General features: G+C 47.9%; 1 protein-coding gene and 1 pseudogene across 1 annotated transcript in view; one reads left to right on the forward strand and one right to left on the reverse strand.

Moving 5' to 3' along the window:
• The window catches only part of Oprd1 (opioid receptor delta 1), a 35684-nt gene extending 31323 nt beyond the window's left edge, over nucleotides 1–4361 (reverse strand). The window contains exon 1 of the mRNA XM_008847939.2: nucleotides 4093–4361. Within this exon, the coding sequence (XP_008846161.1) occupies nucleotides 4093–4319 (227 nt within the window). The 5' untranslated portion in view covers nucleotides 4320–4361. The remainder of the gene's footprint in view (nucleotides 1–4092) is intronic.
• An 18368-nt stretch (nucleotides 4362–22729) lies between these two features.
• Nucleotides 22730–23728, forward strand: LOC103745934 (annotated as a pseudogene).
• The last annotated feature ends 236 nt before the right edge of the window (nucleotides 23729–23964 follow it).

Consider the following 23964-nt stretch of genomic DNA (forward strand, 5'->3'; position numbering starts at 1 on the left):
ATTCCCAGCACCCACATGGTAGCTATGAACCATCCTTGATTCCAGTTCCAGGGGAGTCAGAAGCCCTCTTCTGACCTCCGCGGCATTGCACGACACGGGTGTACTCACATACATGCAGGCAATACACTCATACACATAAAATAAAAATAATAAATAAAACATTTAAAAAAACAAATTACATATACCTCAATCCTGATTTCACTATGTGTTCCTGATTACATGAAGACAAACATACGTGTTTGTGTGTGTGTGTAGAAATGAACAGAGATGGAAATATATAAATGACAAAGCTTTTCTCTTTTCTCTGCAGTAGGATTATGGGTAGTATCAGCCTCTGCTTAATATCTCCATATGTCCTAAAATAACTACCTTGTTACCTTTATTGTCAAAGAAAGCTTCTAATATTGCGCTGATAAAAGTTTCCCTGTAGCATCCATATCCAATAATTCTAGCTCCTCTGTGTCTTAATAAATGTCAACTGAGTGAATGAGAGGCCTCATTCCTCTCCTACGTGGCCAGAGTTACCAAAACCGTTTCCAGAATGCTTATCAAGCATCTGGTTCTGGGCTGAAGTTCTTCCTGTCATACCTTATGACCTCACTAAAACCACCCTGTCAGGGTCTATCATCCTCCCATTTCACAGAGCAGAAAACTGAGGCTAGAGAGGTAAGATATGTATTGCTGGAATTCATGCTCAGCTAGGTCAGACTGACTCCTATGCACAGGCTTCTGGTATCACACATAGAGGTCTCATGGATTTGCACACAGGAATCTGCCCCCACTTTTCTTTAGACATCTCCAACCCTGGCATCCACTCACTAAGTATCCTGCACCCGGCAGAGGCAGAGTGGATGGGGATGGTTTAAGGCTCAAAGAGACCTGAGTCTAAGCTAGACATGGTGATGCACACCTGTAATCCCAGCACTTGGGAAGTAGAGACACAGGAATTCAAGGTCATCCTTGGATATATAGCAAGTTCAGGGCCAGACTGGGCTACATGAAACCTTGTCTCAAAATAAAACACCTGGGCTTGAGTGTCCAGTGCACTTGCCTTGCAGTGAGAGGCACTTGCTCCCTCTGAGCCCATGTCCTCATCTGTGGATGAGAACAGAAAGTCCCACAGCAGGACCGTAGCTCAGCGTAGAGAAGCCTTGTTACCCGGTAGAGCCTCAGTGTCCTTGATGACTCCTCCCCACTCATCCAGTGTGTCTGTGAGTCACACACACTCCCCAGGGAATGATCCAAAGACGTAGGGCATGGCAGGTTCTGGGCAAGGCCAGGAGGCCCTAGTTGCTGCTCACCCTTCCCTTTCCCCACTTGGTTTCACCTGAAGTCATTGGGCCAGCTTCTGCCTTCATGTTAAGTTGAGCAGCTCTGAGTTTCAGAAAGAGGTCCTGGAGGCTTGGAGGAGAGTTTCTGCTACCTGTCCAAGGTCACAAGACTCCTCCTATTGTTAGGAATCAGCCTCCCTGGTTTTCCCAAATGCAGTCTCTACCCATCTGGTCCACCCACACACCAAATCCATCCTCTTGACCACCACTCTGCACAGATGGCTCTCAAATCCTCCTCTCCTGAGACCGAAAGCCCTCTCACTTCCCAGCATGGCTGGCCTTACTGTGGGGCCAAGGACCTGTCTGTCTGGCCTCCAATCCCACACCCAGACTAGCAGCTAGAGACCCAACAAGTATCTTCCCCCAACACAGCCAAACAGCTGGTCTCTGAGCCTCTCCTCAAGTTCTCACTCCCCTCCCTGAGATCAGCTCCCTGTCATTGCCTAAGGCTGGTCCACAGAACTCCTCCAACACTGGCATCTTCCTGGGAATTCTGGAGGGCAGGGACTAAGTCCGCAGACTCATCACTGGCTCCCAGACACCACTGAAGCTCAGTACAGCAGGGGCTTTTAGCAAAGCATAAAGAATAAGGCACTGCTTAGGAGGCTTTTGTCCTTGCTGCTTTTCTGACCTCAAAGCCACCAAGACCTTGGTAAACCTCTCTGCCCTCTCCATCACCCACTGGACCTTCCATTGCCCATGCTGTTCCCTCTGCCTGCCAAGATGCCCCACCCCCATCTCTCCACAGAGTCAACTGCAGCTCCTCCTACACCACTCAGCTCAGGCATCAACTTCTCTGGCTGAGTCAAGAACCTGCCCTGGATCCCACAGCCCCAGGGAGCTGCACTGCATCCTGGAGTTGTAACTAATCTGGAGTATGGCTATGTTAGGAGCTAGAGGCCATAGGAGGCTTGTGCTCAGAGTCTGAGTATCGGAAGCTGAGGCTGGACAGGCGTGACAGTGATCAACATCAGCAAATAGACTGATTAAATGTGCAGCCCGTGCAGGACATGGGACAGGGACCAAGGTGGAAACTGTAGACAGCCAGTTTCAGCAGCCACCCACTCTGCCCACCTGCAGCTGCTGCAGTGTGCAGGTTAAGCATGGCACACATTAAGGGCCTACCGTGCCATGCTGTCATGCCCAGGTGCCATGCAGTCAGTCCTGCATGAGTCCATTTAATCTTCCCAATAACCTATCATCATCAGTCTGCTTTTACAAAAGTGGAAATGGGACTCAAGGACGTTAAGCTGTTTGGCCAAAGCCACACCAGTAGGATGTGGTGAAGAAGGGATGGAAACTGGACACTACCTGACCCACAGTCATGACCTTTACCTCTGAACTGTGTCATCACTGGAATCTCTCCTGGCCTGGACCCCCAACCTGGGCAAGAGAGGAGACAGGGGCAAGGAGGCCCTTGCTGAGTCTTCCCTAACATGACAGGGTTCTGCAAAGGTGAGGCTTGAGCAACCTTCCCAGCAGTGTTGGGCATCTTGGCAGCAGACAAAGGGGACAACCGGAACCTCTCATAGCATACAGAGCCTGCCCATGCTGCCTGCTGTGTGCTACGATTACCTCAGTGAGAGAGAAGAGACTCTGCTTTACTGACATCACTGTGCCCAGGTACAGACCAGGTGAAGGCATTTTACTTATTTATTAATGCATACAGTACTGGGCTTTGCACATTGGTGAACAAGCACTCTACTACTGAGCCACCTCCCCCCTACTCTCTCCCCCCGCCCCAAGGTCTCATGTATCCCATACTGGGCTCTAGTTCACTATGACCTCAAACATCTGATCCTCCTGCCTCTACCTCCCCAGAGCTGGGATTACAAATAAGCACCACCCCCTGCCCAGTTTATGGGGTGCTAGGGATTGAATTCAGGGAGTCATGCGTGCTACACAAATACTCTACCAACTGAGTTTAGTATCCTAAACCTTTTTTCTATTTTTTTTTTTTTTTTTTTTTTTTTTTTTTTTGGAACAGGGTCTTGCTGAATTCTCCAGCTAGTCCTAAACTCATTCTGTAACCCAGTCCTTGAGGAGGATAAGCCTGCCCTAAATCATATCTAGAGTTCCTGACCACATGGCCACCGGGGAAGGGAGCAGAGAACTCACTGGCCAGGGTACAGGGCCCAGGGCCTCTCCATTGGAGACTACACAGGGCACAAAGACAGGTGCCCAAAGGGACCCTAGACGCCTCCCTCCCCTTGGGATTTCAGAGGTTTGACAAGAAATAACCCAAATATAGTCTCAGACAGCATCACAAACTGATAGCTTGGGACAAACACACCAACACACAGTCCCCTAAAATTATCATCGAACGTGACTTGGGAAGTGTCCCCACAACATGGAGCTGACACCCAAAGCTCCTGTCCTCACTGTCTGCCCCAAAGACCCAAGGCTCCACATGTAGAGAGAGCACCTCCTCGATCCGGTGAGGTTTCAGAGAAGCAAACCTACACTGGTCCTGTCACAACTGCCCCCTCACAAATTGTGACATACAAAGTGTCGCTAAACTGTCCCACAGCCCTGATGCAGAAGAAGGTGATGCCAACAGATGATTGTATGTTCTATAGTAAGACAAGTGCAGGCACGCACATACACATGAGCCCTAGCCCCATCACAGAGGAACCGGCCTCCCCTCTGGGCTCTGGGAGGGCCTGTAGAAAGTGCAGATGACAGAGTCGGGATAGGGGATCCAGGTCTCAAATTATGGTGTCTGCCCTGACCCCGGGACCCTGGCCAGACACAGACTCACCGGACGATGCCAAACATGACGAGCACGTTGCCCAGCAGCCCCACGGCGCACACCGCCGAGTAGAGCGCGGTGATGGCGACGGCCAAGGCGAGGGACGAGGCGCTCCGGCCGCCTGGCGGCCCCGACGCATTGGCGCTGGCGCTGGGGAAGGCGCTGGGGAAGGCGTCCGAGGCGTTGGCGAGGAGCAGGGACTGCAGCCCGACGCGGGCGGAGGGGACGGGCTCCATGGCGGCGCGTCCCTCTCCACCGTGCGCCCTGGGCGCAGGGACCCGGCGAGGGGCGCAGACAGCCGAGGCCGCGGTGCTGATGCGGTAGCTTGCTCTGGCCTCCTTCACCTGCCTGGCCGCCCTGCGCACAGCGGCCGCCAGCTCTCCTCGCCCGGAGCCGGGGGAAGCCAGGAGCCGCAGGAGCCGCCGCGGACTCCTCGGACGCGCGCACCACGTGGCCCGGAGGCGGCCACCAGTCTGCGCCGGCGACTAGGGGCGGGCGCTGCACCACCCGCTCGGAGCTGGGCTGGAGAGGCCTCTCCCGCGCTCCCTAGCTCCGCGGGTTCCAGTGCGCCCCCAGCCCAGCCAGCTCGGCCTCCCTTCCGACCCTTTGCCACTTGGGATTCCGAAACATCTGGATGCGAATCCTGTCTCCCGCCTCTGTCCTGATCGGGGGTAACCTTGAGCAAGTCGCTTAAGCTCGGTCAAGTTCATTCTCCGTATCTGCAAGATGAAGAAATCCCCCTACCTCCCTTCAGAAGATTTGAGGAAAATTAAAACGATGGAGTTAAGAATCTGTTATTTCGTGTCCTCTGTGCTTGACTCCCATCCTCTCCAGGCCTTCTCAGAGAACTTGAAGTGTCAAGTGGTTCCTGACCATGAAACAAAAGCAAAACGGTCCGGTTCCCCCAAAAACACCCGAAAGAAAACTGCTAATAAAATCAGGTACAACTCAGTTACACTGGAAAAGTACCCGGTGGGGTCTGTGGAATTGCACAGATGGTGAGCATAGGTCTCCGTATCAAGTTCAGTGCTCTCTCAACACACCAAGCTGAAAAGTCACCACTGTCTGGACACTTAGAGGTTTTTACTGGAAATATGACATTCCTGTTTGTTTCTATGCGCTGAGCTAGTAGGTTGCTTCAGCAATGAGAGAGAGAGAGACAGAGATAGAGAGAAACTCAGTGCCAGGCACACCATAAGTGACCCACAAATAACTATTATTACCCATGCCTTTCTGCACTCCATTCATTAGCTCCACAAATATTTTGAGGGTGCCTGATGTATAAGAACCAAGTACTATTGGGATCCATTGGTTTACATAACCAGATGCAGCCCTTGCTTATATAGCTCTATGGGGGAGAGAGGCATCAATCCTAAAAATCACAGTACCAAAAATCATGTTGAAGAAAGGGCCAGGTCTAGGAAACCCAGAAGTTGGGACAGCATCCCTAAGGAAATGACACTTGAAGTGTGAAGCTGGGAGTGGAGGAATTAACTAAGGAAGTAGAGAAGAGCATTCTAAAATATGAACCACATGTGCAAAGACCCTATGGTCAGAGGGAGTGAAGAGAGCCGGGGAGAGGCTGCTGGAAGTGAGGGGTGAGATGCAGTGGTCTAGGAACAAACAAAAGGAGGGTACCTAGCTAATTCTTCCTTCCCACACCCCTTCCCAGACCCGAAGAGCCCAGACTCTGAGCCATCTTTTCCATAGGTTTCCCAGCCTTTCCAGAATAGTCTCTCTACCAAGCTTTTGTATGACTGTGGAGTCTGTTTCTATTCACCTCAGAGAGAGAGGGCAAGGACAGACCAAGGAAAGGATCTAGCAAAGCCTAGTTTGGTAAGCCAATAGGTTTAGTTGGATTAGTTATGGGAGCATTGGTGAGGAGTTACTTACAAGAGGATGAATGACCAGGGCAGCTAAGTCACCAAAAAAATCCTCCCACTCATGAGTGCCAGCTCAAGGGAAGCTGAATCACTAGAGCCCACTGAACAACTCGTAGGCAGTTCCACGGAATTCCTCTTCTCCAGCAATTGCTTACTGGTTACATGACCTGAGCTAGGGTTGTCAAGAGTCAACTATAAGTTTCCTGAGCTTCCCATGTCTTGTTTCTTATGAGTTTCATGAGCCCTCCCTCCCATTCCACCTGCCAGGGAATTAATTCATTTAGTAACAAGGTCCCACTTTATAGCCCTGGCTAGCCTGGAACTCACTGTGTAGAATGGGTTAACCTCAAACTTATAGTGACCCTCCTGTCTTTACCTCTTGAATGCTGGGATTACAGATGTGAACCACTATGCCTAGCACTCAAGGGAATTGTTTCAATCAGAAGGAAACAACTCAAGCATTACTCTGTTCCAGGTGGCCTGGTAAGTACTTTATGCACACATCGTCGCTTTACAGTAGTCTGTTATTAAGAAGACTGAGGGTTGGCACTAAACTATCCTATATGGTAACTATTTCTAGATATTTTCTCCTTCCAGTGAGGGAACCAAGCCTGATTGATCCCTGCACCCAAGACAGAGCTAGGGTCACGTTGGGTGCTCAAGAACCGTCATTTGGATGATAAAGATTCCAAGGAGGATTGGTGTGAGACCATATTGGGCTTCCTTAGCTCCATGTGCTGAGTGAGAGTAGGCAGGGCAGGTCCCCTCCCCCACATCACCGTCAGGCAATAGTCATTTATCAAGACACTCTTTCCCAGGGGCTGGACAGAAGGCCAGAGGTTAATTAAGAGCATGTACTGCTCTTACAAAGGACCCAAGTTCAGTTCCCAGAATTCACATTGGGTGGCTCACAGTCACCTATAACTCCATCTCTAGGGGATCTGAAGCCTTCTTCTGAACTCCATGTGTACCTGTATACATGTAGACATGCCCGCGCGTAGGCACACATACATACACATAACTAAAAATAATTCTTTTACATCTGTTCATATCTTAAAAAACAAACAGCCACAATTTCCAAGCCCATCTTCCTCTCCGTCAGTAGCCATCCGAGCTCCACAATCATCTAGAGTAAACTGGCCCCTAAGGCTTTCCCACTAAGTCATCAAGGACTTGTGAAACAAGATATATATATTTTTTTTTTGCTGTGTGCATACATGCTGCTGAATAGCAACCCCATTTCAAAGGGCCTGGATTGGGATAGGGAGAGAAGGGAGACTTCACTGGACTTCTGATCTCTCCCTACCCTTCCAACAAGTCATGCATTATTGTTATTTTTCACAAGTTCTTTTCCTTCCACTTGAAAGGCTAAGATACTTCTCCAGGCTCTTAATATCCATTCTTCAAGTTTCAGCTTACTTTCTGGGTTAGGGATATAACTGAGTGGTACAGTGCTTGCTTAACCGGTATAACCCTGAATTTGGCCCCTAGCACCTCAAAAAAAGTATGTAATATCTATTCCTTTGTAAAAATCTTCCCTGACACCCTTACACCCATGCACCCCTCCAACTAGGTCAAGCTGGATTAGTCAGGGTTCTCTGGAGGAACAGAACAGATAGAGTTGGTATACATTGAAAGGGGACTTATTAGACTGGCTTACACAAACTGGTCTGCATAATCCAACAATGGCTGTCTCACACCAGAGAGAATCCGGTCTTTGTTCAGTCCACAAGGCTAGGTGCCTCAGCAGTCCCAGTCTGGTGGGAAAGACCTGGAGGATTCCAGGAGAGCTGCTGGTCTTCGTTCCACATTGGAAGCCTGAAGAAGCTCATTCTAACATCTGTGGAAGGAATCAACATGGCAGCAACAGGGTAGAGTACTCACCAGTAAGAGTAAAGCCCAGGTGAGCATAACAGGATGCCCTCCTTCCTCCATTTCCATTTACCTGAGCACTACCAGCAGGTGCCACCCACATTTAGGTCTGGTCTTCCCTTATCAATTAAGGCAATCAAGACAATCCCCCACAGACATGCCCAGGACCAACCTGATGTAGACCACACCTCATTGAGACTCTCTCCCTGAGTGATTCTAAATTGTGTAAAGTTGACTATTAAAACTAATGATCATGGACTGGAGAAATGGCTCAGAGGTTAAGAGCACTGACTGCTCTTGCAGAGGACCTGGGTTCGATTCCTAGCACCCACATGGCAGCTACAAACCATCCTTAACTGCAGTTCCAGGGGAATTCTGACCTCCACAGCATTGCACAACACAGGTGCACTCACATACACATGGCAGCTAACAACTGTCCATAACTCCAGTCCCAGGGGATCTGACAGCCTCTTCTGACCTCCGAGGGCAATGCACGACACGGGTGTACTTACCTACATGCAGGCAATACACGCACACACATAAAATAATAAATAAAATTTAAAACAATAAAACAAAATTTAAAAACTAACAATCACGAACCTTGTTATGTGGTGCCCTGGCATCTCACGCTCCTCTTTGCATTGTTTCTCATGTGTTTCTTTGTTGTCACCACTGGATTTTGTGCATCGCCTTCACAACTACTCCTTTTTTTTTTTTTTTTTTTTTTTTTTGATGTTTCCTGACAAGGTTTTGCCATGTACCCAGGCTGGCATTGAACTCAATATGTAGTTCAAGCTAGCCTTGATCCTCCTGCCTCAGCCTCCCAAGTACTGGGATTGCTTGGTGCACAACAGCTCTGTCCATTTCTGTCCTTCCACCTTGTCATGCCCTCAGTCCTCTCTTCATAAGATATGGGGATGCTGTTCCTTTGACAAGGCGTCAGAGTAGGTAGAGCTTGATACAGTCCTGAGACATCTCAGCAACTAAAACCTTTTGCACAATAGACTCTATGTTATAGATTGGATTGTCCTCCAAAAGCTAGTGTGATGAAGACTCGTGTTTCCATGCAGCAGTGTTCAGAAGGGAGCCCCTGTGAGGCGACTGGATCATGAGGATGCTTACCTCATCAACAGATCGATCCACCAGTGAATTCATAGCTTGATAGGCTTCAGGGAGGTGGTGGAAACTTTAGAAGGTGAGGCTTAGTTGGAGGAAATAGACCACTGGGGATGTGGCCATGAAGGAGAAATTTGTGCCCCCCTTCTTTCCTTTCTTTCGGCTTCCAAGGCAAGCAGCTTTGCTCTACCGTGATGTTCTGTCTCACCACAAATAACCGTAGACTGGACTTTCTGAAGGCAGAGCCAAAATAAACATTTCCTCCTTTATATATATATCAATTTGCTGGTGTTGAAGATCAAACCTGGGGCCTTGCATGTGGTAGGTAAATGTCCTATCTTTGGGTTATATCCCCAGACCCTAAAGTTTCCCTCCTTTAAGTTGTTTACCTCAGACATTTTGTCACAGTCAAGAAAATTGGGCAGCAAACACCAACCACAGCTTGCTTCGAACCACCGAAGTGGTAATTCCCAATTTCAGCACCTCCAACCTTGGCTCTTGGCAATCACCAATCAAGTTTACTATCATTCCTTGCTGTGGCATGTAAGGGCCTCCTTTATCTGGTCCCAACCTACCATGCAGAAGCTTCCACTACCTTCTTCCACCTTCATCTCTTCTCCTCAACCCAACCACATGCTTCTGAAAAATTTGTTTTCTGTTTTGTTTTGGGTTTTTTGTTTTGTTTTGTTTTTTTCAAGATTTACCCCCCACCCCCAACTAGGCGTGGAGGCACAGGCCTTTAATCCCAGCACTTGGGAGGCAGAGGCAGGCGGATTTCTGTGAGTTCTAGGCCAGCCTGATCTATGTAGCAAGTTCCAGGCCAGCTGGGGCTACAAGGGGACCCGGTCTCAAAAAAAGAAAAAAGAAAATTTTTTTTCATCACATATTTGCAGAGGGGTATGTGCGTGTGAGTACAAGTGTCCAGAGCCCAGAAGAAGGCATCAGATCCCCTCTGGAGCTGGAACTACAGGTGATAGTGAGCCACCTGATGCAAGTGCTGCAAACTGAACTCTAGACCATCTGCAACTAGACCATCTATCTGGCCCCTTGTTCTTATTATTCTATTTTAATTTTTCTTATTTAATTATTTCTATTTTATGTGTATGAACATTTTGTCTGCATGTAAATGCAACACATTTGTACAATACACAAGGAGCCCACCAGAGGGTGTCAGATCCCCTGGAACTGGCGTTACAGGCTTTTGTTAGCCACCATGTGGAAGCTGGAAACTTAACTTGGGTCCTCTGCAAGAGCAGCCAGTGCTCTCTCCAGTTCCTGTCATTATTTTGAAACGGGGTCTCACTCTTAGCCCAGTTGGCCCAGAATTTGTGGCAATTCTCCTGCATCAGCCTCCCAAGTGCTGGGATTTCGGGCATGAGCTACCACACTTGGCCTAAAGGTTTTAAAAACTCTGTTCCAGAATGAGTTTCTTAAATCCCTCCTTGACAGAGATGCTCTGGTAGAGGCAAAGACCTGTTTCTTGACTTCCTTAAGCCTTAGCTTCCTCATCTATTAAACAGAGGATGGAGGAACATCTGGTAAAGCCATAGCTCTTCTACCCTCTGCGAAGGGAGGCATGGACAGCGGCTGCTAAATAACGAGCTGTGTAAGACCATTGTGCTCCTGACGTACTCACAGTCAAGGAGCTGTGAAAGGTTCCTAAAAGAAAACCTGTGCGTGGTGGTGCGCACCTGTAATCCCAGCACTCCAGAAGCAGAGGCAGGTGGATCTCTGTGAGTTTGAGGTCAGCCTGGTCTCCATAGAGAGTTCCAGGCCAACTGGGGCAACAGGGAGACCCTGTCTCAAAAAGACAATAAAGACAATAATAATAATAATAATAATAATAATAATAATCAAGAAAGCAAACATGCTGTGTGCATGCCCCATAGTGGACATTAGAATTCATGGAGCTGGGCCTGGTAGCAGAGGCTGAGGCAGAAGGATCACAAGTTCGAGGTCAGCCAGGGCTGGACAGTAAGGCAAAAAAACAAAACAAATAAACAAACAAACAAAAAAACCTAATAGAAACTTAAAACAACAAATGGCCTCAGAAGGAGTTTCAGAGTGGCTGTCCAGTGTGAGGAGAGCAGGCAGCAGGGACTGGGTTGTAGCTTAGTAGCAGAGCTACTTACCAGTGTCAGGTCCTGAGTTTAATCCTTAGTAAAGGAAAAAAAAAAAAAAGGGACTGGGGAGATAGCTCTGTGGTAGAGTGCTGGCCATGCAAGCATGAGGACCTGAGTTTGAATCACTAGAACCCACAACTCCTACAGCAAGCTGGTAGATGAAGGCAAGAAAATCCCTGGAAGCTCATGGAAGCTCATGGGCCAGCTAGCCTAGCAGAGACATTCCCAAACCACGAAGAGGCCCTGTCTCAAGGTGAAAATCAAGGACCAACACCTGAGGTTGTCCCCTAACCTCTACGCTCAGGCACCATGGCAGACATGCACCAACACTCATGAACATGCACACACATATGTGCACACATCACACATACACAAAGTAATAATAATAAAGTAAAATGGGAAACAATAGAGGAAGACACCCAACATCAAGCTCTGGCTTCCACATACATGTGAACACATATGTATATGCACATACACACATGAACACATATATATTCATACCACATACAAACACACACACACGCACACACGCACACAAACAATTGGCTGGAGAATTGGCTCAGTGGTTAAGAGTATTGACTTCTCTTCCGGAGGACATGGGTTAGGTTCCCAGCACCCACATGGCAGCTAACAACCCTCTGTAACTCCAGTTCCAGGGGATCTGACTCCTTCTGGCCTTGGAGGGCAATGTATGCACAGATGCACTTACATTCATGTACACAAATACTTCTGACAGGGTCTCCCTGTAGCTCCAGCTGGCTTGAAACTCACTATGTAGACCAGGCCAGCCTTGAACTCACAGAGATCCACCTGCCTTTGCCTCCCGAATGCTGGGATTAAAGGCATGTGTCACCACACCTGGCCATAAAGATACTAAATATATTTAAATCAAAAAAAGAAAAAACCTTAATCCCAGTTCCTGGGGAGGCTGAAGCAGGAGGACCATAAATGTGAAGCCAACCTTGACTATTTAGTAAGGTCTGGCTTGAGCAACTTACTAAGACCCTGTCTCAAAATGAAAAAGGGCTGGAGTATAGCTCAGTGGTAGGACACTTACTTAGAGAACCTCAATTCCACCTCAGTAGCATTTTTTTAAACAGTGAGGACAGTTGATTTTTCACATTCATGGCTTCTGAAAACTCAGATTCACCTAGAAACAGAGCAGACAGTTTTTAAAAAGAAATCGCCAGGCGTGGTGGCGATTAATAATGACGGACCTGACGCCTTTAATCCCAGCACTCAGGAGGCAGAGGCAGGCAGATCTCTGTGAGTTCAAGGCCAGCCTGGTCTACATACTGAGTTCCAGGCCAGCTGGGGCTACTGGGAGACCCTGTCTCAAAAAAGAAAAAAAAAGAAATGCAAGAGGCTAGAGAACTGGTTTAGTAGGTAAGAACACTGGCTGCTCTTCCAGAGGACCCAGGTTCAGTTCCCAGCACCTACATGGAGGCTAACAACCATCCTTAGCTCCAGTTCCAGGGAATCCCCCTCTTTTGATCTCCACAAACATTGCACACAGTCATGCACTTACACATTCAGGCAAAACACTCATACATATAAACTCATCATGGTAGTATACATCTTGGGATGCAGAGGCAGGTGCATCTCTGTGGGTTCAAGGCACCAGCCTGGTCTACACAGTGGGTTCCAGGCCAGCCAGGGCTACAAGAGTCTTAAATAAAAATAAATAAATTTGCCGCCAAGCTTGATGACCTGAGCTTCATCCCTGAAACTGACATGGTGGAAGGAGAGAACTGACTCCCACAAGTTGTCCTCTGACCACTGCATACACAGCATGGTGTGAGTGACATACACACACACGCGCGCGCACACACACACACACACACATAACCCACACACACTGAATAAATAAGTAAATAAATAAACACATCTATACTGAGCAGATGTAGGCTTTCTCTTTTTGCTGTTCCCTGAACAATCCAGCACACAACCATTTCTGCAGCACCAATATTGTATGAGTGATTGGAGAATATCTAAAATGCACACGAGAACAAGTATGGTCTGTGTGCAGATACCACATCATTTAGACTTCAGCACACACTGAATAAATAAGTAAATAAATAAACACATCTATACTGAGCAGATGTAGGCTTTCTCTTTTTGCTGTTCCCTGAACAATCCAGCACACAACCATTTCTGCAGCACCAATATTGTATGAGTGATTGGAGAATATCTAAAATGCACACGAGAACAAGTATGGTCTGTGTGCAGATACCACATCATTTAGACTTCAGCATCTGTGTGTTCGGTATCTCAGGGGGATCCTGGAACCATCCTCATGAATGCAGACAGATGACTGCACTTTGAACTGATCAGCTCTTCTGTGGATGTATATTCATCTATCCTTTCTATTTTTTGTATAGGTGTGTGTGTGTCTGTGTGTCTGTGTGTCTGTGAGTGGGTTTGTGCACATGAGTGCAGTGCCCTGAAGGGACTGCAAAATAGTGTTCCTATGGCTTTAAAAATATGTTTGGTAAATTAAGCTGTAACCTTGAGCATGTATGCCTGGAGACCTCTGTCTCATGAGAAAGTTCATGCTTGCTGAGGAATTATCTCCAGAATGCTGGCACTCCCCTAGTTTCTCAAGAGATATTTTGGCCGCTCTGGGCATACTACAGTGGTACTGTTATGTTGCTCATGTTTTACTGAACTGCTGTATTCTAGCCACTTTATTATTATTCATTGTTCTATAAATATTCAGCTATAACTCTGATGAGTATGTGTATATAGGCAGAGTTGGCTGTCCTTTTGGCACTAGTGCATGGATAAAGAAAGAAAAGCAAAGAGATAAAACCACTCAAGTCCCCTGTTTTTTTTTTTTTTCCGGTTGTGTGATAATCCATTCAGGTCCTGTGGCTGCCAGGGGGGCAGCCACAGTGACCCCTGAAGCTGGAAGAGGGCATCAGATCCCCTGGAGCTGGAGTTACAGGCAGTTGTGAGCTGCCCAACGTGGGTGCTGGGACTCAAACTCTAGTCCTCTACAAAAGCAGTATACGCTCTTAACCACTGAGCCATCTCTCCAGCCTATGGTCATTTTATCTTTAAAAGGGATTCCCTGGTCACAGAGATAGCTCAGTGGGTAAAGGCAATAGCCATGAAGAACCCACAGAACAAGCCAGATGCAGCTGAGCACATCTGTCATACCAGCACTCACTAGGACAAGATAGGAGGCAGAGATAGGAGGGCACAAAGCTCCAAAGGCAAGCTGGCAAATACACGGAGCAGTAGCTGAAATAGCAGAGACCCTGTCTCAAAAAGGTGAAAGCTGACTCCTTTGAAAGTCATCCTCTGATCTCCATACTCATGTTCTCTCTCTCTCTCTCTCTCTCTCTCTCTCTCTCTCTCTCTCTCTCTAATTTGTCCCACACACACACACACACACACACACACACACACACACACAGATTAAAAGGAATATTGTACTCAAGAGGCTATGTCAAGAGTACTGAGAACTCAAAGCCAACCCTCTCTCAAAATAATAATAAAACAAAGGAGGGAGGAGTCTCATGCTTGTGGTCACAAACGCATACAATCTTGTTGGCTACTGTTACCGAGAGCTTGCGCTGGCCAAGTGCACTATGGGTAGTGTCACTTGGTCCTCATGCAACCTTGTAGGCATGTGCATCTACAGCTATTGATCCATTTGGCAGAGGTTAGTTCACCTGCCCAAGCCAAGCTTCTGTAAGTACTTTGCTGGCTGGGGGTATAGCTCAGTGATTCAGCACCTGCCTAATGTGTGTGAGGCCCTGAGTTCAATCCCCTGTAGCAAAGAAAGGGAAGAAAGGAAGGAAGGGAGGGAGGGAAAGAAGGAAGGGAGGGAGGGAAAGAAGGAAGGGAGGGAGGGAGGGAAAGAAGGAAGGAAGGAAAGGGATAGAAGTAGAAGGTCAGTAGCCTCTTCAAGGAAAGTGCACAGACCAGTCCTTACAGAACAGTCATAGAAAAATGCTCCGAGTAATCCCCAGAATAAAGGAAACACCAGACATTTCAGTTTCACACCACCTGATGCAGAGCCGAGGGGACTGCGAGGGGCTTCCTCTACTGTGCGGACTGTGAGTCCTGGGCCACATCTCTCCTCTCCTTGCCCGGCCCTGGGTCCAGTGGTCCCTTCCTGGAACAACCGAAGCCTTATTTGGAAGAACTTTTGGCCCAAAATTCAGTGTTAAATTAGATGCAAGAATATGAAGAGAGCTGCCAACGTCCTATTAGATGAACTTCCCAGGGGAAACAGAAAAGGTGTCTGCACGTGTTCCTCAGGGAGGAGCTTCAGAGGGGTCATGGAACCTGCCCAGACTGGCTGCTCTTTCCACACCCCATCCCTCCTCTTTCCAGAGGATCCAGGTTTGATTCCCAACACCCACGTGGTGGCTAACAACTGTCTGTAACTCCAGTTCCAGGGGATCCAATGCCCTCTTCTGACCTGTGCAGGCATTGCACAATGCAGGTGCACTCACACACGAAACAAAAATAATAAATAAAATATTTCAAGAAGGAAGGAAAGGGAGCTGGAGAGTTGGCTCAGCAGTTAAGAGTACTGACTGCTCTTGCAGAGGACCCGGGTTCGATTCCCAGCACCCACATTGTGGTACAAACCGTCCTTAACTCCAGTTCCAGGGGAATCCGAAGCCCTCTTCTGACCCCCGCGGCAGGATTGCACGACACGGGTGCTCTCACATACATGCAGGCAATACCTCATACACATAAAATAAAATAAAAATAAATAAATACCTAGCTCCCACACACCTGCAGGTGCTTGAGAGAGGGAGGGAGAGAGGTTTTTAAAAAAGAAGGGAGGGAGGGAGGGAGGGACCTTGTTTCTCTGCCTCCAGGTTTACCCAAGTGGCTTAAGAGGACTTTGGCATCATAGAGTGACTGGATTTGAAATCTCACCTCAGTTCTTGGTTGAGATGCCAGATGCGTGGGACCAAAAGCCAAGTCTCCTGTCTCCCGCAACAAATCCTAGAAAGTTCCCCAAAGTTGCCGCCTGCCTCTGCCCACTATGTTCCCCGTTGTGGAGGGAATCACTCCCTTGGACCTCAAGAGATTCTGAGCCTGTCCACCACTCTCTTTTTGGAGGGCGGCTGTTTCTGAAACCGTGTCTTGCTATGTAACCCAGACTGGCTTCGCACTCAGGCGTACACAAACCTGTCTCCATCCCCTTCCTTGCTGGAGCACAGAAGAGACCAAGCCCTCCATAACTGAGGGACTGAAGAGCTTGGGCTGTGCTTGGGGCCTAACCCCGTCCCTGACTTCAAGGGGGAAAAAAACTAACAAAACTAAAACCGGATGGGAAATCCGAGGCCATCCCAGGGCATCAGAAGGCGTCTGCCTGAGAAACAGAAATCACTGATGCAGTTGAAGCAGAAAGGAACTCCCTGGGGAAGCTATTAGCAATTTAGTACGTGGGTATGTGGCTCCCACCTGCCAGAGACAGATCTGCTTGATGGAAAACACAACAGCGCCAAGCCTCGGCAGCTCCCCTGGGTTGCCTTCAAATCTGGCTCCATCCGCCAGCCCCAGGAGGGAGGAGGGCCCTAAAAATGACCATAAAATAGTAACACTTTCATTTGCAAAGTACTTTTGGCTTCCCAGAGCACTTCCAGATTACTTAATGACTTCATCTTTGCTTGATGCCATCCGGACACGCAGAGAGCTCAGGTTTCCGTATTTCATCTGACAGCTAGAAAGACCCGCAGAGACAGCCTGGGCAGCTCCCCAGAGAACATCCTACAAACTGGAAAGGTAGGATAGGCACCCATCAGCCAGTGTGTCAAGGTAGAACTGAGACTCAGGGGTGAATATGTGCAAAACCCATTGTATGTGTGTATGAAATTCTCAAAGAATTAATAAGAGTATTCCATTTTTAAAAAGAGGGGGCCCTGGCATGTTGGCTTGTGCCTTTAATCCTAGCATTCGGGAGGCAGAAGCAGGTGGATCGCTGTGAATTGCAGGCCAACCTGGAACACTGAGAGTTCCAGGCCACCTAGGGATGCTTAGTGAGACCCTGTCTCACAAAAGAAAGAAAAAGAAAATGAAGGCCTGGAGAAATGGCTCAGTGGTTAAAAGCCCTTGCTGCTCTTACAGAAGACCTGGGTTTGGTTCCCAGCATCCGCATCCAGTAGTTCACAATTACCCACAACTCCAGTTCCAGGGGGATCTAATGCCCCCTCTGGCCTCCCTGAGCACTGCATGTATGTGGTGCACATACAGTCAAGCAAGTACACACACATACACATAAACTTAAATTTTAAAAAATATTTTATTATTTTTATTTTATCGCATGCATGTATGCAAGTACACCTGTGTCATGCAATGCCCGTGAAGGTGAGAAAAGGACACTGGATTCCCCTGAAACTGGAGTTACAGATAGTTGTTAGTTCCCATGTGGGTGCTGAGAACCAAACCCAGGTCCTTTGCAACAGCAGCCAGTGCTCTTAACTGCTGAGCCGTCTCTCCAGCCTCCAAATTTAAAACTTTTTTTTTTTGGTGTTTTTTTGAGACAGGGTCTCCCTGTAGCCCCAGTTGGCCTGGAACTCACTATGTAGACCAGGCTGGCCTCAAACTCACAGAGATCTGCCTGCCTCTGCCTCCCAAGTGCTGGGATTAAAGGTGTGCACCACCATGCCCAGCTAAATTTAAAACTTTTAAGAAACCTGAGGCTCATTTGGATTGAGCCAAAGGCCTCAAGCCTCAGGCCTACTAAATGTGTTCAGGCCTGCTAAATGTGTTCATGCCTGCTAAACTTATGTTCAGGCCTACCAAACACATGCTCAGGCCTGCTAAACATATGTTCAGGCCTGTTAAATATGCACTCAGTCCCACTAACCACGAGCTCTACCACTGAGTCACCCAGCCTCTGAGAGTCATTATTGGCTGCTCTCTTTTTCCATTTTTAAGATTTTTTTTAATTTAATTAAATTCGTATTTATGTTGAGAGAGAGAGAGAGAGAGAGAGAGAGAGAGAGAGAGAGAGGAGAGAGAGAGAGAGGTGTGTGTGCCCGATCAGAGGACAACATGCAGGAGTCATTTAGACCCAGCTATCAAACTCGGGTTGCCAGGCTTGGTGGCAAGTGCCTTTAAGCACTGAACCATCTTGCTGGCTCTCTTTTCCACCGCTAAGCAGCTGCTGAGTGCTGTCCACTCCTGCTTTGTGGCCCTCGAGTTGTGCTATCGTTCATTATCCTACTCTGACAAACCTTCACTTCTTGCTGAAACTGTTAAAATAGCCACTGAAGTGATGTTCCTGCATCCAGGCTTGCTGCCTTCGGGCAATCACCTGGCGATAGGGCCTCTGTAGGTTCAACTCTTACTACTTCTGCTGTGTGACGCTTCTCCAGGGGAGACGTGAACAAATGTCTACTCACCCCAGATAGGAAACCAACAACATACTAAAGCAACTAAGTCCAACCAAAGTCCAACTTGGTGAACCAGTGAATTTATTGAGGTTACTTACAGGAAAATGGGTGAGGGGTTACTTACAGGAACGTGGCTGACTCAGAGCTAGCGGCATCACCAAAGCCTACCCCAACATGGGTGATGACTCACGGAAGCCAGAACCTTGGAGCACTTTGCACGACTTTTGGCGGGAGACTATCTCCCAGGCAGCACAGCTGACCTGAGCCTCTTCCAAGCAGCTCTGCTGGTCTAAGTTTCCTCAGCTATTCTTACTGCTTATACAGCCTTGGGGAGGATTGGCCTTGTGCATCTGGTAAGCTTCAGGGACTTCCTGAGGCCTCTAAGTTGTTTACTTAAGGATCTTAAGGAGCTTGGGAAGAAATTACTACACAGCCTCACTGGCCTCTAGGCCACTTTCAGTGTCCACACTGAATTCCAGCCAAATTAAGGTCCTTGCAATTCTCCACAGAACTCACCCATCTCACCTCCAGGTTTATCTGAGTGGGTAAGAGGAAGGCCTTGGCCTCCAATAGAATGTATTTGAATGCTCAGCTCACCCCCTTGCTGGTTGCATGACTTGTGTGTGCTACTTCTGTGAGTTTCACACATTGTTTTCATACATCATATGGGAGGGAGAGGTGTACCTACTTTATAGTACCACCGTGTGGTTGGTGCTCAACATGTTAGCTGTTTCCAGGAGCATGGTTCCTCTGTGTGGGACACTCAGTTTATGTCCCTGTCTGTTCCCCTAGGGCACATCTCTCTGCTGGAAGCACAGTTTCCAGGATCCTGATTTTCTGGAAGGCTATCATGGCAGAGATCCAAGTGTTCAGGGAAAGAAATGGACTGGATGAAGAAGGGTGGCCCAGTGTGGGACAGAGCTAGAGTCTCTGTAAAGGGGAAGGTAGTAAGCTCCTTGAGTAAAGACTTTGATGGGCCATTCTAGGAAAAGTTCTGCAACAAGTTCAGGGTCAAGAACAAATCAGAAGACTGGAGAGATAGCTTAGCAGTTAAGAGCACTTACAATTCTAGCAGAGGACATGAGTTCAGTTCCCACCACCTACATTAGGTGGCTCACAATCAATCTGTACCTCCAGCTCCAAGAGATATGATGCCTTCTTCTTTACTCTTCAGGTACTGCACACACACACACACACACACACACACACACACACAATTGAAAATAATTTTAAAAATTAATCCTAAAAAAAGATTTTTTTAAGTGAGAGACAATCTCCTGCTTTCCTCACCTCAGCATTGGAACTCGAATTGTGGGCCTCTTGCATGCTGGGCAAATGCTCTACCATTGAGCCCCATCCCCAACCTAGTCACCTGTTAGAGTCCAGGTCTGCAGACGACCCTCTCCCAGTGTAAAAAAGCCTCACAAGACAGGCCATGAGGGTCCCCTTACAAAACAGGAACTGGCCAGACAGCTACATTTAGAGCTGTCTCAGTACAAAGCTGTTCCCCAGATAATTTCGGAAGATAAACAGGTCCCTGAACCCAGACCCAATGATGTAAGAACTGTCTCAGTTCAAGCTACTTCCCTTGAAACTGTAAAGATTATTTTTGCCACCTTCCACATTCCATTCCCCAAGCCCCCTATAAGAACTTCCTCAGCCCAGAAGGCTGCTGGTTGCCTTTCTCTCCCCAGCTGAGCTGCCAGCCACCAGCAATCCTAAGAAATCAACTTTGCTTTACTGGAGTCCTATGTCTCCTGTGGCTATTTCTTGCCCGACTTTTATCTAACATCACCTGCTTTTGAATGGACCCTGAGGCTTAGATAAAAGCAGCTCAGGGTGACTTGGATGGATCAAATGCCCCATGTTTCCTGGATCGTGCAAACCTCAGAGCAGCAGAGGGACTTGGCCACCCTCACCACTATCCCATGACTGGATTTTCCCACAAGCCTGGAGCATGGGGCAGAGGCAGTGTTCATTTTGATACAGACAGGAGATAGAAATGGGATGGGAAGTTTAGGGATAGGGACCTTGATTTGTGTCTTCAGCTATAAACTGAAAATGTCCTTGGTCCTGTTCCAGCAGAAAGTAGGGTTACCTCTTCAGAGAGGGGACTATTAGAGTAGCATTGAAGGCCCATTAAGGGAAAACTATTTCCTTCTGGTCAAGAAAACTAACTCTCCAGCCTAGATGGAGACCTACTATTCCAGTTGAGCAGGTCCATCACCTGCCCAAAAGGCTCCTCAGGAAGGCAGGTCACTTAAGCCCTGCTGTAGAGGTGGGAGGGATAGCTATACTTTTCTTTCCCAGAATTCCTGCCTCCTAGCACATTCCTGAGCCATCAGGAGGTTCTGTTGGGTCTGACCTGCCCACCTTTCTGAATCCCACTCAGAAAGGCACACCTCTCCCTTTCTCTTCTTCTCCTTTCGGATGCTGATAGGCGCCTACGTTTGCTTTCCCTGGTACTTTGGCCCATTCACTTTCTCTAATGTTCTCATTACTGACCTGTGCTGCTTATGGGACATGTGTCTGATCTCCCTACAGGCTTAACTCAAAGCAGAGCTTTTTTTTTCCTTCTCCCCTCCATTCTCCTCTTTGGGCAGCTGCTGAGACTTACAGTTCACCTCTCCTGCAGTTTTCCTTTTAAAATCAAAGAAAGCCATTCTTAAGCTTCCACTGGAGTTCATCTTGATATTCTTTTATTGAGACTAGGAATCCCAAAAGGAGACTCTAATTTTCACTCTCCCCATGTGTACAGGGCCCTTTACACGTGTGATGTGATGGGTGGTGGTGGTGGTGGTGGTGGTGGTGGTACTTGATAGGGTACAGATCCAGGTGACCCCAGACCCACAAACCATGAGGCTCCTAAGAGGAGCTAAGTCAACCAACTCCCAGCCACCTGGGAGTTAACAAAAGCAGCCCCAGGGAAGTTAATGACCAATGTATTGTGATCACCAGAGCATGCTCCACAGGCTAACAAACAGGTTTCCCAAGCCCTTAGCTGCAGTTCATTCCTGGAACTCTGTAAGTGTAGAAAACATGTTTTACAGTAGATGTTTTCCTTGATAAGTTTCACCAGGTACAGACCCCCCACCCTCCATGAGCAAGCAGCCCCCAAAACAGTCCCAAACAGCAGAAAAATATTCTCTTTTTCCTCATTCTTTCCCTTTATAAGCTACCCCTTTGCAGCCATTAGGCTGCTGGTTCTTCCTCACACCCGAGTTGAGGACCAGCCCCACCAAACCCAATTAAACTCTTGCTTTGCCAGAGTCTTCTTTGTTTCTGTTTCACTTGGATCCCGACCAAGCCACCTTTTTATCTAACAGTACTGGGATTGCACCTTAGTCCTTACACATGGTAGGCAAGCATTCCACCACTCAACTGCAATCCTGGCACATGTTGTTGTTATTGTGGTTGTTTTTGAGACAGAGTCTCTTTATGTATCCCTGGCTGACCTCGAATTCACTCTGTGGGAACAGGTTAAGCTTCATCTCTTAAAAGATTCAGTGCTATATTCCAATACCACCACCCTGGGTGAACTATCTCAGCTAAACCAACCTAGCCTAAGTTACTCCATTTTGCCCAAAGCAGCCATTTCAGGAGACGTGCCCTTTACCCTACTTATGAAAGATACCTAGAAGGGAGAAGCAACTTTGAATTCCGAGAAAGGGCCTGACCACATGCCACAGGGTATTGTAATCTAGACCGGCAGTTAACTAACTGCTTATCTTGCTTCTGTAAACCTGCTTCATTTACCCAAGCCCGTGTCTGCACAATGACTGATAGTTGATTGGTAAATTCGAAGTTTGCTATGCTCAAATTTTGCTGTGTTGTACAAACCCAATTGGCCCACTTGTTCTGCTTTCTGCATTCCTATAAATATTCTGGTGTTTGAGGCTGCTTCTATTACCGACATAGACAGCCCGGTTGGCCATAATAAAACGTTACCTTGCTGTTTTCAGTTAAGTGGTGTTGGTGATTTTTATTCAGAATCCGGCCTATAACACTGGGGACCAGTCTCCAAACGCATGCTCAAGCCTATCAGAGCACAGCACCTCCTCTTCCTCACAACTGTATCCTGCAGATTGAGGAACAGGGTGTTCCCTTGGTTTGGAGGAAGTGAGGCCCTTCCCCACCTCTGGCGCCACCCGTGTCCTGCCGCCCTCCACTGTGGAGCCAGAACATATGGCCTGCTGGAGTTCACACCCAGTCCTGGGCAACACTGACTTTCTGCCATGGAGTCTACAGTTGATGACGAAGATCAAGTGAGGGGAGGAGAACAATGCCCGAGGGTGGGTGTTCTGAAACACCACAGCAAGACTTTCCTCTCAGCAACAACATGATGGAAAAACAAACTGGGGCAAAGGATAAAGTTTCTCTAACCAAGACCCCAAAGCTGGACTGCAGTGATGGAGGGAAGGAGGTGAGAGAGCAAGCCACAAAGCAGAAGCTGCCTTTCACCATGGGGGCCGATGGAGAGCAGAAAGACTTGGACAGAGAGAAGCAGGGTCCCTAGCAGAAGAGGATCAAGAAGGAGCCTGTTGCTCACAAGTCTGGGCTGCTGTTTGGCATGGGGCTACCCTCTCTCTGAGCATCGGCAGGTGGCACCATTCCCAGTCTACCGTGTGTCAGAAGGGGACACCCAACTCTGCCTCAAAACCCAAAAATGAGTTAAATGAGAAATGCGGGAGGAGAAACCCACCTGCATCAAGCAGCCACCAGGGGGGATGGTGGTGCAGATGTTAACATCAAGGAGCTCATCAGGGTGGGTGCAGATGTTACCATCAAGGAGCTCATCAGGGTGGGTGCAGATGTTACCATCAAGGAGCTCATCAGGGTGGGTGCAGATGTTACCATCAAGGAGCTCATCAGGGTGGGTGCAGATGTTACCATCAAGGAGCTCATCAGGGTGGGTGCAGATGTTAACATCAAGGAGCTCATCAGGGTGGGTGCAGATGTTAACATCAAGGACTTCGCAGGCTGGACTGCGCTGCATGTGGCATGTAACCCAGGCTACTATGACATTGCCAAGCAGCTGTTGACCACTGGTGCAGAGGTGAACACTTAAGGGCCTGGACGATGACATGCCTTTGCATGATGCTCCCAACAATGGGCACTACAAGGTGGTGAAGTTGTGGTTACCATATGGAGGAAACCCCAGCTATGCAACAGGAAAGGGGAGACTGTTGAAAGTAGCCAATTCCCCAACAATGGTGAATCTCCTGTTAGGCAAAGCACATGCACTTCCAGTGAGGAGAGCTCCACTGAGAGCTCCGAGGAAAATAACATACACATAATCTTAAGATTTTTAAGGTCATAGTTTAGTCAACTTGTTTAAGAAACAAAATATATATCTAGTCAAGGTTTATCTAAGAATGTTTGATTTTTGCCCAAGCTTTATTTACACAGCACATGGTAATTAAAAGTACCAGACTGGTAGAACTAACCTTCTTGGATGTTTAACAGCCATACTTTGAGGCCTATACTAATCTGGTCAGAGGGACTTAAAGAACAGTT

The sequence above is a fragment of the Nannospalax galili genome, unplaced genomic scaffold, assembly GCF_000622305.1.
Source record: "Nannospalax galili isolate Female #2095 unplaced genomic scaffold, S.galili_v1.0 scaffold23, whole genome shotgun sequence".
Taxonomy (NCBI): Eukaryota; Metazoa; Chordata; class Mammalia; order Rodentia; family Spalacidae; genus Nannospalax; species Nannospalax galili.